The sequence below is a fragment of the Diachasmimorpha longicaudata genome, chromosome 2 (assembly GCF_034640455.1).
Source record: "Diachasmimorpha longicaudata isolate KC_UGA_2023 chromosome 2, iyDiaLong2, whole genome shotgun sequence".
NCBI lineage: Eukaryota > Metazoa > Arthropoda > Insecta > Hymenoptera > Braconidae > Diachasmimorpha > Diachasmimorpha longicaudata.
In genome coordinates, this window is record NC_087226.1 from 9,013,574 (window position 1) to 9,030,653 (window position 17,080).

Below are 17,080 nucleotides of genomic sequence, written 5' to 3' on the forward strand. Positions count from 1 at the left end.
TCTATGAGAATTCTCCCCGCGTATGTTCTGCTCTGATTGTCAGCTGCCCCCGAGTCCATGAAAAAAAGAAGAAAAGACTGATGTAATCCCCGAGCTGATCCATCTCCCTTACTCTCACACACGAAACAAAGTACAGTCATGTATACTCATTGTTAGTGTCAGACTTAACTGGAATGACTGGATATACGAACAGTTTTACGTATAACAGGCTGAAAGTTTCATTAATTTTCCTCGACTGTTTTTTTTTTCCTTCGAGCGGTGGACCACAAAAGCTGGATCAGAGAGAAACAAGACGGAAGTTTTAACAGTCAAATTTAAAAAGAGTTGAGAATGAGCGGTCTGCTTCAAACGAATTAAATTTCTAATACTGAGTAGCTGTCTTTCAGAGGAATTAAAAAAATTCTCGATTTTCCGTCTCCCTCTCGAAGACTCCCAGAATATTTGTAAAAGTTACTAAACATTTTTCCCAAGTAGATCAATATATTCAAAAAATATATATTTTTATCTTCGTCTAAACGTTCGTATAATTTTTACTGAAACAATTTCACTCCGTCTAGAAAATAATGCAATAAAGTCTGCACCCTCATGACCCTAATCCCTTTCTGGGTCACTAAAGTATCCCTTCACCATTCTGCCCCGCATTAAATTTCACTCCATCTTCCTACTTTTAATGCCGATCGATGTCGAGTAAATAAAACCCCTCGCAAATGCAGTAATGAAAAATGAATAGTGATCGTCGGCTCGTCGTGGACCGGGGCAGTGTACTCGCGGGGGGGGGGGGGCAAAAGTTCATGCCTGAAAATAGAGCAACCACTGAAAAATTCAGGGGATCGAACCGGTCTGTGGGATGTCATGCCGGATCGTAGTTCGCTTTATTCCGTTTATACCTGTATCAACCGTTCGTCCACTCCACCCCTCACACAGATCGTATACTCAGCTCTATCCTCCATACATTTCTCTACTCCTCCCTCACCCCCTCACCCTTTCCATCACACGCTCCAGCATCCGTCTGTCCTCCTATTTAGAGGCTAGAGCGACACGAGATATACGAGCCGAGAGATATCCACCCGTAACTATCCATTGACGGGAGACTGTTAGAGGGCTATGGTCTAACTCATCCGTTGAAATTTTCACCCAGTAATTCGCTGGGATAAAAAAAATATCCGGCTCACGCCGTTGTTCACACTATTTCACTCGATGAAATACGTTTGACAATTTTCAAACGAAACATTTGTTTTTAGTTTTTTTTTTTCAGTGGAAAACCGAATGGTTTGTTATTTCAGGGACTGAGAGGGGGGTAGCAATAGTCAAGTTTGGAATTATTTTTAGGTTGCCGAAGCGAGGTAGTAGGAATGTAGTAGTGAGGATGAATAATATGATTGGGAGGGTGTGAATGTTTTACGGGTAGATATGGAAAATAATTGGGAAAGGGGTTGTAAGAACTTGACGAGGTTTCGAAAGGAATGAGAGAGAAATTGTTGTACTTTCAGACAAAAATGGAATTTTTCTACTTTCACTTAGAAATGGGAATCAAGTACAAATGCACAAATAATTTTGCAAAAATGCATACTTTATATATTTTTGAAATTATCCAACTGAAGGAATTTTTTTTAATTCCCCACAGTCTTTTTTTTCATCAGCAGACACCTTGAGCTCTTTTCGGGAGCGTCAAGTTGGAATATTTTTTAAGAAGCTTTTCTGAGACTTAGATCTCGCTTGGGAGTCACAGGGCTGGCGGGGTGGATTTCGCGGAGTTGGGGGGATAGTAGCGGTATCAGTGATGACGTAATACCATAACGGATATGCACTCAACCTGTCAATGGTGTCTTAAATTTATCTCAGCAGTCTCGACAACTCGACTGGCATTTTCTCGACAATTTCCATGAATTATTTTTTCCCATCGCTGTATTCACTTCATTTTGAAATTTGACTGGGAGCCAGTAAAAATTTTCTATGACATACTCTCGGCTCGGTGGTTTATTCTTGCAGCTGTCGATTGCACTTGGATTTACATGGTGGGTGAGAAAAAATATATCGTCACGAGTGAAAAACAGAATTTCTCTTGTGACGATGGTGTAGGAGGGATGCCAATCGTCGTTGGGGCGTACCGCGTGGAGTAAATTTCCGGCCGCAGGGAAAATCCTCGACTCCACGACGACTCTTTGTGAATCTTTATTCTATGTTATCAACGGGAGCTCTCTCCGTGTCTGCGTCACTTTTTGTTTGCTTTACTTGTGATATGACTCAGAGAAATATCCAATGACTGAGAAAAAAAAATACTTCTGTCGAGAAATTTTTTTTTTGAGAGAATTAATTTATGGGCCTGGATCTCTTCGATCAGTGAGTCCCAGACATTTTTGCTTAAATTAAAATTCTATCACCAGCTCATAATGCAATGCAGTTTTGGTCATTAAAAATTACTATCAAACTGGCGATGAAATTTCAATTTGCCTCAGCTATTGTATTCCCACATCGGGTGTAGATTTGTCCATCACAGGAGAGTAGTGCATAAATGCATGACATTCTGCATCAACGCCAGTCACACTCCTGGGATGTCAAATTTTCTAATGCGTCAACACGATAACATTCGAATTTGCCACTGAATTTTTCACACGACGTTGAAATATTACATTTTTCAGCCGACGAATCAGGAAAATTCACAGTACAAGACAGAATATCTTATCGCAAATTTATGATGAACACATATTTTTTTTATCACAATTTTAAATCAGATGAAATAATTGATACAAATATAGTTTAACGTACCAAATTATACGGATGTCCTGCACGCGAGAGACAATTTCTTTTACATATCATTTATTTTCCGACGGTGTGATAGACTAATTTTTTTTAAGATCTTCAAATAAAAAATGTTCTTCAGGAAATATTAAAAAAAAAATATCTTTGGGAGGTTCTTCTCGAAATATCTGGAAAATATTCCGAAGATAGATGTTTATGCTAGAGATCAACACAATCTACAAAATGAAATGTGTGAAAAAAAATACGCAGAAAACTTTTTGGGGTAGAGCCTCCCCTTGAATGAAGCCACTAAAACATCGTTTAATAAACCTTTATCTACACCAAAAATGGCTCAATTAAAGCCATCATTGTTTTCCAATGAATTAAGTATATTATGTAATTCTGAAGGACATTTCCTGAAGGAACGACAGACTAAAGGGGATTCCAGCGCCAAGAGTACGGAAACTCATAATCATAAACATATAATACACAGTAATCTGCATATATGTAATAACGATATAAGTATCTTCACAAGTTTCATATACGCGACAGAAGTTCTCCGACTGCAGTATTGGGGTGTCCCAACTCCCTGGGAATGGGTTCTGCTGCTGCCAGCTAGCAAGATCATACCCGCCCAGATATTAAGATTATTAAGCATCTCATGAAAAGCGTTAAGATATTTTGCAGTGCCATTTACATCGGGTCGAGTGAAACAGTCCACCAAGGGTACGCCCACTGAATTTCAAACTCTCGTAATGTGAAAAGAGATCACAAGTTTTTTTTTAACCGGTTATTTTTTCGCATTTTTAGCAGTTTTTATAAATTTCACCACGTGTAGGACAAAAGAACAGAGTATTTCTAGGGCATTAAAATACCAACCCAGTGCTCTATATGACACTGAAAAAAGAAATGTAATTTACAGTCTATTCAGTGAGGAAACAGAACTTTAATCCATTCATAAATATTTTTTATCCCGGTTTTTTGCACGTTATGCGGCAAATATTTGGCTGGCGTACAGAGGTGCCGAGGCGCCATTCCTAAACTCATATTCAACGTCAACATTCGTCACAGAGATTGCTGAGTGGAATGAAAATCGATTGAATTTTTTAGTATCTTTGGAGCGGGTAAATTGAGATGAATTAGGGATGTTTCGTACGAATAGTCAGACAAATGGCTATTATTTGTCATTCCAGTTGTCTCTCTGATTCTCTTAATTTTCTTCATTGACATTATCATTGATATATCCACATTTCATTCTGAGGGTTGTAAAACATCGACTTAATTTTTCTCCAATTAATAGGAACCGAAAATCTCAGATTATCCCACTAAAATGACTAAAGAAAAAAAAATTCAGAAAAGCTGATCTCGAACAGTAGATTACTTCAACGTTCCCTCTAAATACGCCCTAATTAATAACCCCCTAATGAAGGATTCACATAAGTGAATTTCCATTTCCCTTTTACTGAAAAATTTACAACTCAGATATCTCATCATTCCTCTCCCCATAAAATTTCAATATCACTCTATAAAACTCTCCGGGAAATTCCTCGATTTTTACATAACAAATGTGGCCCCGACGTATGGGGTTGGCATCCCCTCACATTTTCCAGAATAATAAACTAAAAACTTCGAATCCTAACTTCTTCATCTCCTTCATAACGAAATTCTCCATCCATAATAATCCATCCCGACACCGTCAGTCATCCGTCATTCGTACTTTACCTCCCTTGCTCCCAGCTGTCACTCTTCCCCAGTCCTTAACCCAGTCAAACCCCTGAGGTCTCGTTATAACTCGCTCCCGTATCCACATCGGCATCCAAATTGACTGAAACAACACGCAAGACCAATAACAATTTTCGATAAAATAAATTATCAACACCCCCAGCGATTTCTACACCGACGAAAATGCCATAAACTCGCTATTTGGAAAGACTGTGAAATGCAATTACGGTACGGGATATTTCCCCAAGGCTGAATCGTCATTATTTACAATTTTATCCATTGGATTTCTAACGATAAGTGATCCGATGGTGGGGTTTGACTTGGTCCGATACGACGGCAGTATGGGGATCGATTTCGTTGAAGTAATCTCGTGTGCCTCGGGGAGATGAGCACCTCCTGGTACTGGAGACGAAGAGAACACACACCGGATGGGGCTGCATTATAAAGTAGAAAATGCCTCATGGGATTTCCGGCTGGTGGTAAAAGGGTTTTTGGGGTTAGGGATAAGAAGACCAGTATCCGGGGGATAGCCAGGAGACTTCGATAAGACTCGAGGAAACGTTAGTTATAGGTTATAGCTGAATTGAGGGGGATGAACAAAGAAAATGAAATGGGATGAGAAGGGGTTAGGGGTGAAGGAAGGGGGTAAATGTAGTGAACACAGGGATGGCGAGAGGAAATAAGAAGAATGGGACAAAGGGAAGAGTTGGTGGACAGTGGGGATGGGAATTCCTTCGATTATTGGTTGGCAATCGGGGATTCCTTTGAAGTCCCAGTCGACGACGCTGTTCAACCTCTTGAGAATCATTCCTGGGATTATTGGCTCTCGGGTGCTCGAAGGACAAGCAGCTGTGGATTTGGGAGAATTCATTTTGGGAAAGTGCGGTGGGGTTTAGAGGATGTGGAAGAACTAGTGTTTGATGGTGAGGGACTTCTGGACATTTTTATAAAATTGCCCGTCCCGGGGGGAAATTTTTTGATCGTTACGTGATAGGCTGCCCTTAAAACTACCTGAATGACCGGAATCATGAGGTTGTTCCCACTGGAATTTTGGCAAACGGAATTTTTGCTCAATGACATATTGAAAAATATTTGATAAAATAATTGCGACATTTTATTTATTTTTATTATTTCTCTCTTTCCGAAATTCCAAACATTTGGCTCGCGCTATAATTCCTATGAAATAGCTTCCTCTTAATGCACTCACAAGTAAAAACACAGGGAGACCCGGAGCGCATAGAGGGATGCATGTACACGCTGAAATATCTTCCCTGAAAACACAGATTTCGTCATATATATTGAAAGGGGACGATCGTCTGAGTGGTTACGCTAGATGCTTGTGAATCACAAACCGGGTGAATCAAGCATTTCAACCGAACCATAGAAACATTTCATTCTCGGAAACATGGTACAATCTTCCTCGTTATTGTGATACCACCGACAATCTGCTTACGAGATTGGAACAGAATCGTCATTATTCCTTGAATCCTGTTTCACACTCAGGCGAATTCACCTCAGCGATTCTCGGTGCATAATATTATCCGTAAATATTATTATGGTTTTAATGATGTACATGTATTCTTTCTTAATGTCATAACAACATTGGTTTGGCAATAAATTGTGGTGCATCCACTGTGCATCACTGGGGTCTTAACTTTTATTGCATTCAAAGCGGATAAAAATTCAAATTTCAATGATCGACTTAGTGAGTTCACTGCTGTGAGAAGAATTACATGTTTATAGACAGTTTAATACGGACTTTCAGAGGAGTAATGGTGAATTGATTTGATATTTAAATATAAAGTGAAATTTTATATTTTTTAGCGATAGAGAAACTAGAATTCTCCGATATCTTTCCAGTGCGGAGTGAAATTGCCCGAGATTTTCCTAATTCCTATAAATCTTGGTTAAATAACTGAATTTACATTCTTGATCACCGTTAAGCTTCCGATCAAATTAAAATTCCCACGATTCCGACGATTTTTTTTCAATTGATATAGCATTCTATCCCATTATGTCATGAAAAAATTGGTTTCCATTTTTTTCAATTGCCAAAAATTCCATTGGTATTGCTAACAATCACGATATTTTTAGATTATTTAAAATTCATCCCTCGAGATCACCCGGATTTTTCCTTTTGAATCCTGATAATTATTTTTTATTCTCTCACCGAATGGTTCAAATGTTCCGAAAACCATTGAAATAAGGAAAATCTTTCGTTCGCCAGTTTGGAGCCCGATGGAACATTGACCCAATTGGAGTGCTTCGAAACCATAAATCCTGAACAGGGGCTGGGGGGGGTGGAGTTTGTGCCAAAAATTCAACGAGACGATTTTAACGTCTGAAAGGACCAAAAAAGGCATTGCCATTGTGTACGATAAACGGATACACATCGATTTTACAACTTGTGTATCTGCCCTGTAAAATGTAATCTAGTGATCCATTAGTTTTTATCACAGCCAGTGAAGAATTTTGATTATTTCCCGATAATTTTCACCCGAGCAACTTCGCACATTCCATCGACAGATTCATCAGCATCCCGATAATGAGTATTTTAATTGACACGTGCATTTAAAATTTGTTGCACGAGAATAGAGCGATCAGTTATGGTGGTGAGGGAGATGAGATCGTTGGGGAATTGTAACACCAGTCAAAGTTACCAGTATTCCATGTATCCTGTGAACATGTACTCCACTGGGAAGAGTAAGATGGATGCTGGAGTAGTCTATCCTCACGTGAAATCGTACCGATAATACAGAGCCCACTGGATCTGCAATTATAGCCCGTTATGCGATCGCATCTTGGCCGTGTTATATGGACGTGATCCCTCGTGAGATATCCCTTTGCCACTTTACCTCATACTATTGCATGATATCTAATAGCTATCGTAATTACAGAAGTGTATTGACAGCGATGTAGGGTTAGCGATGCTAATTTAGCCATTTCACGCTTTGTCAAATCGATGTATTCATGACAACCGATCATTATGGCAAACGGATATTGGGAATTGGGTTGAAAAATTATTGCATTGTTGACTGTCGGACTCCACCTATTTTCGATCAATACATCAGTATTTCAGTAGCGAAGTGGTCATTTCAAATTAATGCCGAATGTGAGAGTTCGTTCACAATTAGAATAAAAGAACATTAATCGACTTGACATGGGGAATAGCCATTCATCAATTTTTCCATGTTATTGGCAATTGTGAGAAATCGTCGAGACTAGCGCTTCATAAAAATTTAAGTCAAAAAGTTTTATCACCGCAGATAATGTTATCTTTAAAAAAGCTATTGGCGAGGATTTTATTGTTATAGAGGCCGCGAGTTATTTTCCGTTTTCATTTCATCGCTCCGGAAATTGAAGGATCGCTTGGGTTAATCATCAATTTATTAGATTGAATAAGCCCATTGTACCGTGAACGAAGACGAAAAAATAAATCGATGGAGCTTTTCTCCTCCCTTATCCCTATACACTCGGGTCCCCCCCTTTTTTTTAAGACGGAATACCAGCCGTTGAGATAATCCCGAGCCGCTATACCTCCAATTGGACTCGTAATCCATCGATTCCGGGTGCTCGATTACGTGGGTGTGGGTTTGTTTTAACTGTGTGGAGGGATGCCGATATCACTCTCCGAGGAAAAACCTCAATGAAGGTACGAAAATCTGCGGAGAGGAGGAGGGGGAGAGGCAGGAGTATATAGGGGCTGCAGATGGCTCATTCCTGAAACTTTCAGGGGGCAAACAAAAGCCCGCGATCGTTTCCCTCTCCTTCTGTCTTTTTTTTTTTTCTTCACTGGGAGACTTCTTTCCAGTTTTACTCACACCATTCCGTTAAAATGTGAGCTCCGTGAGAGGAGCTGTGATCTTTTTCCATTCTCCCTGCGGTTTTCTAAAATCATTTGGTCCTCATTCATGGGGACTGAGGGATGAGAGAATTCCGGGGAATGAATCAAATGAATTGATTTGTTCCATTTCAAGGAGACTTGATTAAACGTTACCTTATCCGAGTGATTGAATTCGGGGATAAAGATATCTCGATTCAGAGTGAAAAAAAAACTCAATGGGAAGATTTAAAGTGAAGATTAATTATATGGGGAGAAAATTACTCAATTTTTTTGGCTGAAAAATTCAGGGATTCTGAAGATTTTCCTTGATAAAGCCAGTTTTTTAAATATTTTTCGTAGCATTGGAGGGTAATGGGGGCTTTGGTCATCACAATGTAAATTGTTTAACATACGTTAGATTGTCAGTGACAATGAAATTTTAGGGAGTGCAAGTCTTCGTTTTTTTAATCACAACCCCCGGAAAAATGACTTCTTCGTGCAAATTTCATTCGTCCAAAAGGAATTCGAGAAAAACCAATTTGGACGGCATAAAAATTTTTATTTCCGGTTTGTTGGAGAAGCGAGTAACCAGGAAAATGGTTATGTTGTACCGCCGACGAGATGTGTGCACCACTGTATAGATACATCCATTGCATACATATTTATGTTGGAAAGGGGGTGGTAAAGGGTAGGGGTTAGAGTGACTGTGAGGTACGTTGATGGGACGCACCCGGTAGACGAAAGGTGTGAGAGGGAAAATAGGGAGGTGAAAGGGGGTGGAGAGATATAGTACGAAGCCAATTAAAGTGCAAATGTATGGAGATACGGTTGGAATGCCAAGCAGCACAGTGACCGGGAAACCGGCATAAAACCAAAAACACCTCGTCAATCGACACGCCTATCGAATGTGAATGCGCATACATAAATTTATCGATGGTGTATACTGCCGGGAAAACACCTAGTGTTGGCCTATAACTGCATAGACGATGGTATACAAATTGAAGGGTGGGGTGGGAGTGATTGAGACGGGAATCAAAAATTTCGTCTGCGTGAGCCGATTGACAAATTTCAGAGCTCAATGCGGGGTGTATATTGTAGGTGGAAATTGGTGGGGTTAAAATACGAGCGCAGGATTATTTAATGCCATTTTTATTTGCTTATTATAGCTAGGGTGGTGGCATGAGGGGCGTGGAGGGGGAGGGGGGTATTTCCGGGAACGTGAAGAGCATTTCAATGGATTGGGAGGGAGTGAGGAGTATTAATGGAATTCTGTTTTGTGGATATGGGGTGATGATGCTTTAAATATTGAGGGGATATTTGGTTGCATAATATTGGTTTGAATGGAGGCTTCTAATTGTTCGCTTTCAGGGGGAGTATTTATTCGCATTTCATTTGGAATTGATTAATCATTTGGATTTATTTTCTCGTATGGGGCTGTGGGATTTTATGGGACGTGGTTTTACGCTAACGTGAATTTTTAGGATTATGTTTCGATCTAAGGATTAGTCGTGGGAATGTTTTCTGTCTATGTACTATAATATTTTTATAAAAGTGTAATGTTGCAAATTGTTTTTATCATTCAATTACTCTCGTTTTTTTCAGATAAGATGACAGTACACATTATCTGTTTATAAATATTCTTTAAAAGAAAACGATGGGGTACTAAAAAAAATCAGTCAATCGAATAACGCCGCGCACAATATAACAGCCCGAGTGCTGTGGTTGCACTTTTTATTCCCCGTTATCGCAATGCATTCGTCTTTTTTTCTCGTCTCCCTTTTTTTTCCCCTTTCCTTTTTGTTAAACCATTCCGAAAGAACGCGCGAACACGTAATGGATGCGAATGCGAGATATACCGTGTGAAGTTAGGGTGGTTTGAGGCTATGAAAGCCAGTGTGTATTTTTCTAGTTCATTGTAAAAACTCGGCGACGGTGGGGGCAGAAGGGGAGGGGTAAAATCGCCCCGGCGCCAACACGAAATCTACTTCGTCGGCAAATCTCAGCGACAAAAGGTGAGCCGAATTCAGTTCGTGGGAAGATGAACAATTTGAATGGGCAACTGGCAATTGGCACAACTCTCTGTACTCTCGTTCCTTCTGGTTTCGGTGAAAAATTGCTGGGATTCGAGTTTTTTTTTTTATGCTGTGACTCTGGAAAATGAAAACATTCGATGAAATCAAATGTGACGGGGAGAATAAATTGCTCTCGGTTTATTCCACGCAACAGTAGTTCCTTTGTTAATCGTGTTTTTTGGGGGGAATTTTTTGTTCCAGGTCAAGTGGATTTCTGGACCCAGAGTGAGACTGGATGCGCCTGCAGCTTTAATTCATCGAGCAAGGATTGCGCTTGCTGTGTATTAACCGGGGGGTGTAGTTGTGGGGCTGCTATGCCAAAGCGATGTGGCCAGTGCGGCTTGGAGAAGTACTGCACAAACAGTGAGTACCTGTTGTTTTTAGTATTTATTCTGTTGAGAGTGTTCGAATACTCCTGCTATTTTTTCTCTTTTGTTGAAATTTTCCACAAACCCAGATTATTATGAAATATTTATTTCATTTAGCACGAACCCAGTTACACGATTCAATGATACTATGTACAAACTTTAAAAATAAAATTAACGTAACAATCGCAGGAAGACAAATTTCTAAAAAAGCTTGTACTGCTAGTGCGGTTAAAGAGAGGCAAAGTAGTGGCCGATAAAAGATTTCACTGCTTGCACTGGAAATTCTACTGACTTAAACATGAATTTTTCCCGATTGTCTGACTCTCATGGACATTTCCACTGTATCACGGCCTCGACCCAATCATCGCTTTAGATTGAATCACCCTGAGGTTTTCAAACGCGAATTAACATTTAATTCAACAGTTCGATAATCACATTCTCGACAATGAGGTCGCACCTCTCTAAAACACTCAAGAGCTCTGCTTTGTCTCAAAGACAACTGCCGCTGGAAATACCCGAAAACAAAAGTCCTCCTCTCCTCCCCCCGGTCTAAACTCATTGCGATACCGTATCCAGTGTCGTCTTATCTTCTGTCTCAGTCTTGAGCACTCCTTTCTCTATAGTGATTCTAAACAGAGATACAAAAGTTGCTCGTCGGCACTCTGGCACTTGGTGGCAGGTCCTAGAACCCCTCTCTCTCACACCTTCAACACAGAAAAGCATTTTCCCCTCAAAGTTTGTCCTTCGAGAGTCACCAATCTCTCGTCCAAGAGTTTATGCACGTAATATGTATTTTTTTTTTAGACAAATGTGATACACGAGTCTATTTCGCTGGTATTTTATCCAATTTTATTTATAAATCAACGACTCTGTTGTTTTCAGTGTGCAACATAACCCTGGATAGTAGGGAACTACTCAGCAAGTCGAATAGAAGTTTTGGACAGATAAAACCCCCATCGACAGAGGGACCCACTGAGTGCACGTATAAATTCATCCCCGATACAGGTCAGCGAGTTGAACTGCAGATTTATCGTCTTGTTTCTGTTGGACGGTATAATGGAGATGTGTAAGTTTTTTTTTAGACAGTTCTACCAAATTTCAGGTTTTTTCTCTCCCAAAAATATTCATTTTTTCCTATTTACTTATATTCATCTTAAATATTTTTCTGCAAGAGATTATCTACATATTTAAACATCCCGTCACGAAAATAATTCTGCAATTTCTTGATTATTCATTTAGAAACTAAACAGAAACTCCCTTTTATTATTGGATTCTAAGGAAATGAAAATTAATTAAAAAGCATCGATAGTTACACTGGAAAAATATTGAATATATGATTGTCCGTTTTCGTTTACACAGCGATATTTTTCTGGTATATGTCTTTACTTTTCATTTCCCCATGATCTGATGGAACATATTCACGCTTCCTGTATATTCAAACACGTATGCAAGACCCGTAAAAAATAGAAATATGGGAGGGTAAATATCTCTAAATTCACAAAGACTTTCCCAACAATTTTACGCTCTCAGAATCCGTAAAACTCGAACGGAAAACATTTTGTGCTCCAATGTTGTACTCTTCAATTTGAAAAATTCAGGATCAAGAGATCGTCAAATATCAAACATATGTCTGTGAATAACAGCTTCTAAATATCAATTCTGTATTTCACGTTGAGCTCCAATGCATTTACAAACACAAGGTAAATGTCAATCCATTTACATTAAAATCCACCTTCATCCGTTCAAAGCGAAACATCACACGGAATAATTACTTGATTTAATAATTCATTTCTCTCGTCACGTAATTGTAGAATCGTCCCTGTTGAAGTTTAATTAACATCACTTGCAATGATATTAATTAGCCCGTAAATGGTTACATATCCACATGAAAATGTGTTTTTTATATTTTGGTGAAGCTTTGTCGATTACATTCGCTATTATAAATCATTTAATGAGCGTTAGAATGAAATTTTCGGGATATGCGAGGTCGATAAATAACAATAATTTTATGATGGTAAATACCCAAGGAAATTCATAGGTTGTTAATTACGGTACGCTTTTAATTAATCACAGTCACTATTGAAATACAATGATATCCACTAACAAATGATAAAGCCAAACAAATTAAATCTAATTCCCGTTTTTCCATCTGAGTGAAAGCTTTTTTAAATTTGACAACAATAGTAGACCGCACTTTAAGATATTCTGATTTTATTTATGACTTCGAAGAATCGTCAGTGCGATGCATCAATTAACTTGAAAAGAATAATGTAATGAAGGGAAATGAGTCGACAATTCGCAGAAAGCCCTAATACACCAGGGATTTCATCACCGGGATAATACCCAGTACGTATATTCGGCCTAATAAATAATGACCAACCTCCCAGGCCATTGTGTTTCGTCCGTCCCACACCGGCTGCTCGTAAAATCGCCGTTACCGTACGCGGACTCGCAGCTGTGGGCTGCATTATTTACCCGACGAAATTGTACTATGGAGAACCAAGTGAAAGCACTTCTCTCCTTGCCTCCTCCACCCTTTCTCGACCCCCACCGATGCCAGAAGGGCTTTCACCAGTTATCGCCTCTCCGCAATATCCCACTCTCTGCGATTAATTTCTTCGCGACATGCCAGCCATCCACAGCTTCATATCTCCAACAATGTACCGCAGAGCCAGAAGTGGAACCCTTCAAAACCATTCTTCCAACTCACCATCACATGCACACAACGAGTGTTAAGTTGAAAATTGAATGAGAGCCTGGCTGAAACTTTCCAAATGAACTTTGTTGTTCTCGACGATGTAAACAATTATGAATATAAATTTTGTACTCTGGTGGTTCATTGTTCATGCGGCAATCGAGTTATCTTTGAGCGACAATTCTCGGGAAAAGTTGGATTTTCAATTAACCAAGTGGTCTCAGTGTCCCTTCATTGTTTGTCCTCGGTATTTCCAGGGGGATTGCAAAGATGGCGATGACAAATTATCATATTTTCCGAAGTTTTTCCGTTATTTTCGACAACACTGTCGGGATTTAGAATGTCCTTTTCGTTTTTTAATTGACGAACGTTCCTAATACTGAGATGGTTTCTTAATTTCCAACAATTGGACTTGACAGGTTCAATGGATTTCAATTATTCCAATTATTTTTATTAAAATTTCAACATTACAATTTTTTTCAAAGTGCAAAGAAACGAAAATTCACGGTATTAGATCAGAAGATTATTCCTCGTATAGTAAGACCAAAAGCATCAAGGGACAATATATTATCGGATTATCCAGAGGCGATACAAAGCACGTGCTGCGATAAACTTCCATCGTGTCGCCATTCACGTTCAACATCCACTAACATATTGCGGTTGAGGGTTGAAAATTGATGTGTTATACCACTCTCTGAATCTTCCGCGAAAATGATTATTCAATGTTACTGTAATTTCCGTATGACAGAATGACATTATAATATATCACTCACGGCATAACTCCAAAATTGCCGAATGGAAACCAATAATTTCCACCGCGATTTGGAAATCAACGTGACTGTTAGACAGAAGACATCTCCATCCAACTCTTATTTAAACTGTCAACTACGTTGAGAATGTTCTGGCACGAAGTAACTACCATAAATCAACGGATACATACTATCGTTGAAACCACTAGCGAGCCTTTTCCTAGCCATTCGACTTGATGATGTAGTTGCTCACCAGCTCCCTCAGCGACTAGATTATTTAACACTCTCGGCACTCTCTCGCCCATTCTCATCCTGAGGTCCAACCCGTCACTCGCTTTTCTCATTTCTCCTTCCTCAGCAAATATCCTCCAAATGGTACTTCTGGGTCCCTTCAGTCACTCTAGAATATTCTACGTGGTGATAATGTCATTATTGATTCATCAATTCAAACTTGTGGAAAATCAATACACAAGATGTATTTCAACTGAGAGTCCACTGACCAGATTGAAATTACAGAATCAAGTTGTTGTTGAAAATCAATAAATGTCTGGACTGGAGTCACTGGATTTCACGACCATGTAATTCGATGTCAGAAATTAGCCATGTGTTTTATACATCACCCAAGATATATAATACCTAGGTGGACAGGACTTCCTCTCTGCCGAGACACTTATATACAAATTCACGACTCATAAATTATCATCCAGAGATGAATTTTCGATTAGGCACAAGACCTACGCATGACTTCCTGTCTGATCATAGCGTTGACCCAACTCACTAGCACTCCGCCCGTAACTTGCTGAGAATGCTCCAAGATGTCCTATGATGCTGCCTCGCTCATCATCCGCTAATTTCCGCATAAATTAAATCTTAAATATGATCTCATCATAATGGAATACCCTTCACCAAGTATTCAACCTCTCCAAGCATCTTCCACCTCCGATTTTAATGGTCCATTCGATTTTCCACTCGAGTGAGTGATCTTACCAATTATCTCCATTCAACCGAATAGATTGTGAGGCGATGCAAATTGCTATGAACGATCTTAGGTGCTTCTGGGCTTCTCACTAAATTACTGGCTGATGTTGTTCGTATGGATTGAAGAGACGGTGGTCGATGGACACGGAAGGTGGTTGCAGTAGAATTGAATGCTAATTCACAGTTATATATCATCAATTCCTATGGAATTCTCTCAGCTGTGGTAATTACCACATTCCCCTGTGACAACTCACGGAGCTAGATTACACTTGATGGTATTTGATGGTCTGTTGAATCAACACGAAGCTCAACCACTTATCCCATCTTCAGATATTCATCATTTTATAATACGATGGATAGGACTTTATCAAGTCAAATTTTAATGGGAAGGATCAGAGGTATGGCTGTACTACTCGTTACGATCTACATTCAGTGCACCATCTTCAGCTCATCTTGGCGGGGGAGGGGGGGGGGGACGTGCGAGCTGAGTGAGGGGGATTTATCCGAGCCGGTATATCACGAGGGGGCAGAGACCAAGAGTCATTTCACCTCAAGTTCGCGTTGCGTTACCGGGGATAATTGAGGCATCAAACCATCAAGATAAGGTATTATGTCCATGATCTCGCTTCTGATGAGTTTTTAGGGCGCACTTCAGGGGATTGGTGAGAAAGGCTCAGGGTTGGATGATTAATGAGAATAATTTAACGCTGATGGAGATAGCATTCCCAAATTTAGAATAACGGTTAAGGAAATTTAGGGAATTTATTGAATTACGTTCTGGATCATTTGTTTTCTAGCTCTTTCGAGCTATTATTAATAATTACAAAGCTCTCAATCCATTTTCATTAAGACGTTTGAACTAACATTAATAAAAAAATTTTTATTGGATATGGGGTGTTATTAAATATAAGAAGCAGTGGATTTACTATTATAATTTCTTTATTCATTAATTGGCGCGATGAAGAAAGTTCTGTAGTCGACACATCTCTCTAAGAGACTAACGACTAGTCACACAAACCAAAAGAATATTCGTCACCTGAAAAATACTCTGCTCTTCCTCCCTCTGGAGTCATTGTTTATGTTTATGCAAACTGAGTGGAAACCCTCTGTTTTTGTAACAATTACTCTTCTATACGTTTGATTCTCGTTCATCATAAACATCACCTTTGCCATATAAATTCAGGAAAAACCCGGCTCTTCCATTCGCCCAAAATAAATTCATCTAATCCCCTTGTTTTCCTCTGACAGTACTAAGACCTGGGTACAGAAATAAACCGACAGGGTGAATTGTCACCGCAAATTAGATTCGAAAGCGAAACACCGGGGTGCTAGAGCTCCCCCAGAGCTCGACCACCGAACTCGCGCAATTAATTCAAAGCCTCTAGTCTGCGTCCCCGGTTAGGACAATAGGGGGGACATTGAGAGCTGAGCCTCCACGGTGAGTCAAGTCGTGTCCGGTGAGAAGTTGCCTGGACACTGATAACAATGGGGAAACCACTGCCACTGAACTCCCATAAAATACCGAGATATGTCAATTAGATGTGTTTCAATTTATATTCAAATTTTTATTTCTCTTACCTCTGTTGCAGATGCGAGGGGGGATGGCTGCAGTTGGAGGGTAGTGCACGTGTTTGTGGGAATAACATGAGGTTTGATAGACCTGTTGTCCTTTTCTCAGACAAGCCCGAACCAACACTGCGAATGCTGTAAGTTTTATTCATTAAGGTATTCTCATTTCTCTGGGTGGGGGAAAAAATTGAAGGAAAAATATTCTCGGGGAGATTTTCCCTGTTGGACAATCAGGGAAAAGAAGCTTTGAGGTAAATCTAAATAACTGATTGGTACATATTGTCGGGTGGTTGGAGGGGGAAAAGTTTTTTCTTAGAAGAGATGGAAAAAAATGACGGAGAATACGGTGGGGACCAGTGGGAGGG

At 39.6% G+C, this 17,080-nt stretch overlaps 1 protein-coding gene across 3 annotated transcripts in view; it reads left to right on the top strand.

Annotated features, from left to right (window-relative positions):
- The window catches only part of LOC135172682 (uncharacterized), a 101,523-nt gene that overhangs the window by 38,159 nt on the left and 46,284 nt on the right, over positions 1 to 17,080 (top strand). For all 3 annotated transcript variants that reach the window (XM_064138929.1, XM_064138931.1, XM_064138930.1), the window contains 3 exons: positions 10,558 to 10,719; positions 11,607 to 11,790; positions 16,736 to 16,852. In XM_064138929.1, the coding sequence (XP_063994999.1) occupies positions 10,558 to 10,719; positions 11,607 to 11,790; positions 16,736 to 16,852 (463 nt within the window). The remainder of the gene's footprint in view (positions 1 to 10,557; positions 10,720 to 11,606; positions 11,791 to 16,735; positions 16,853 to 17,080) is intronic.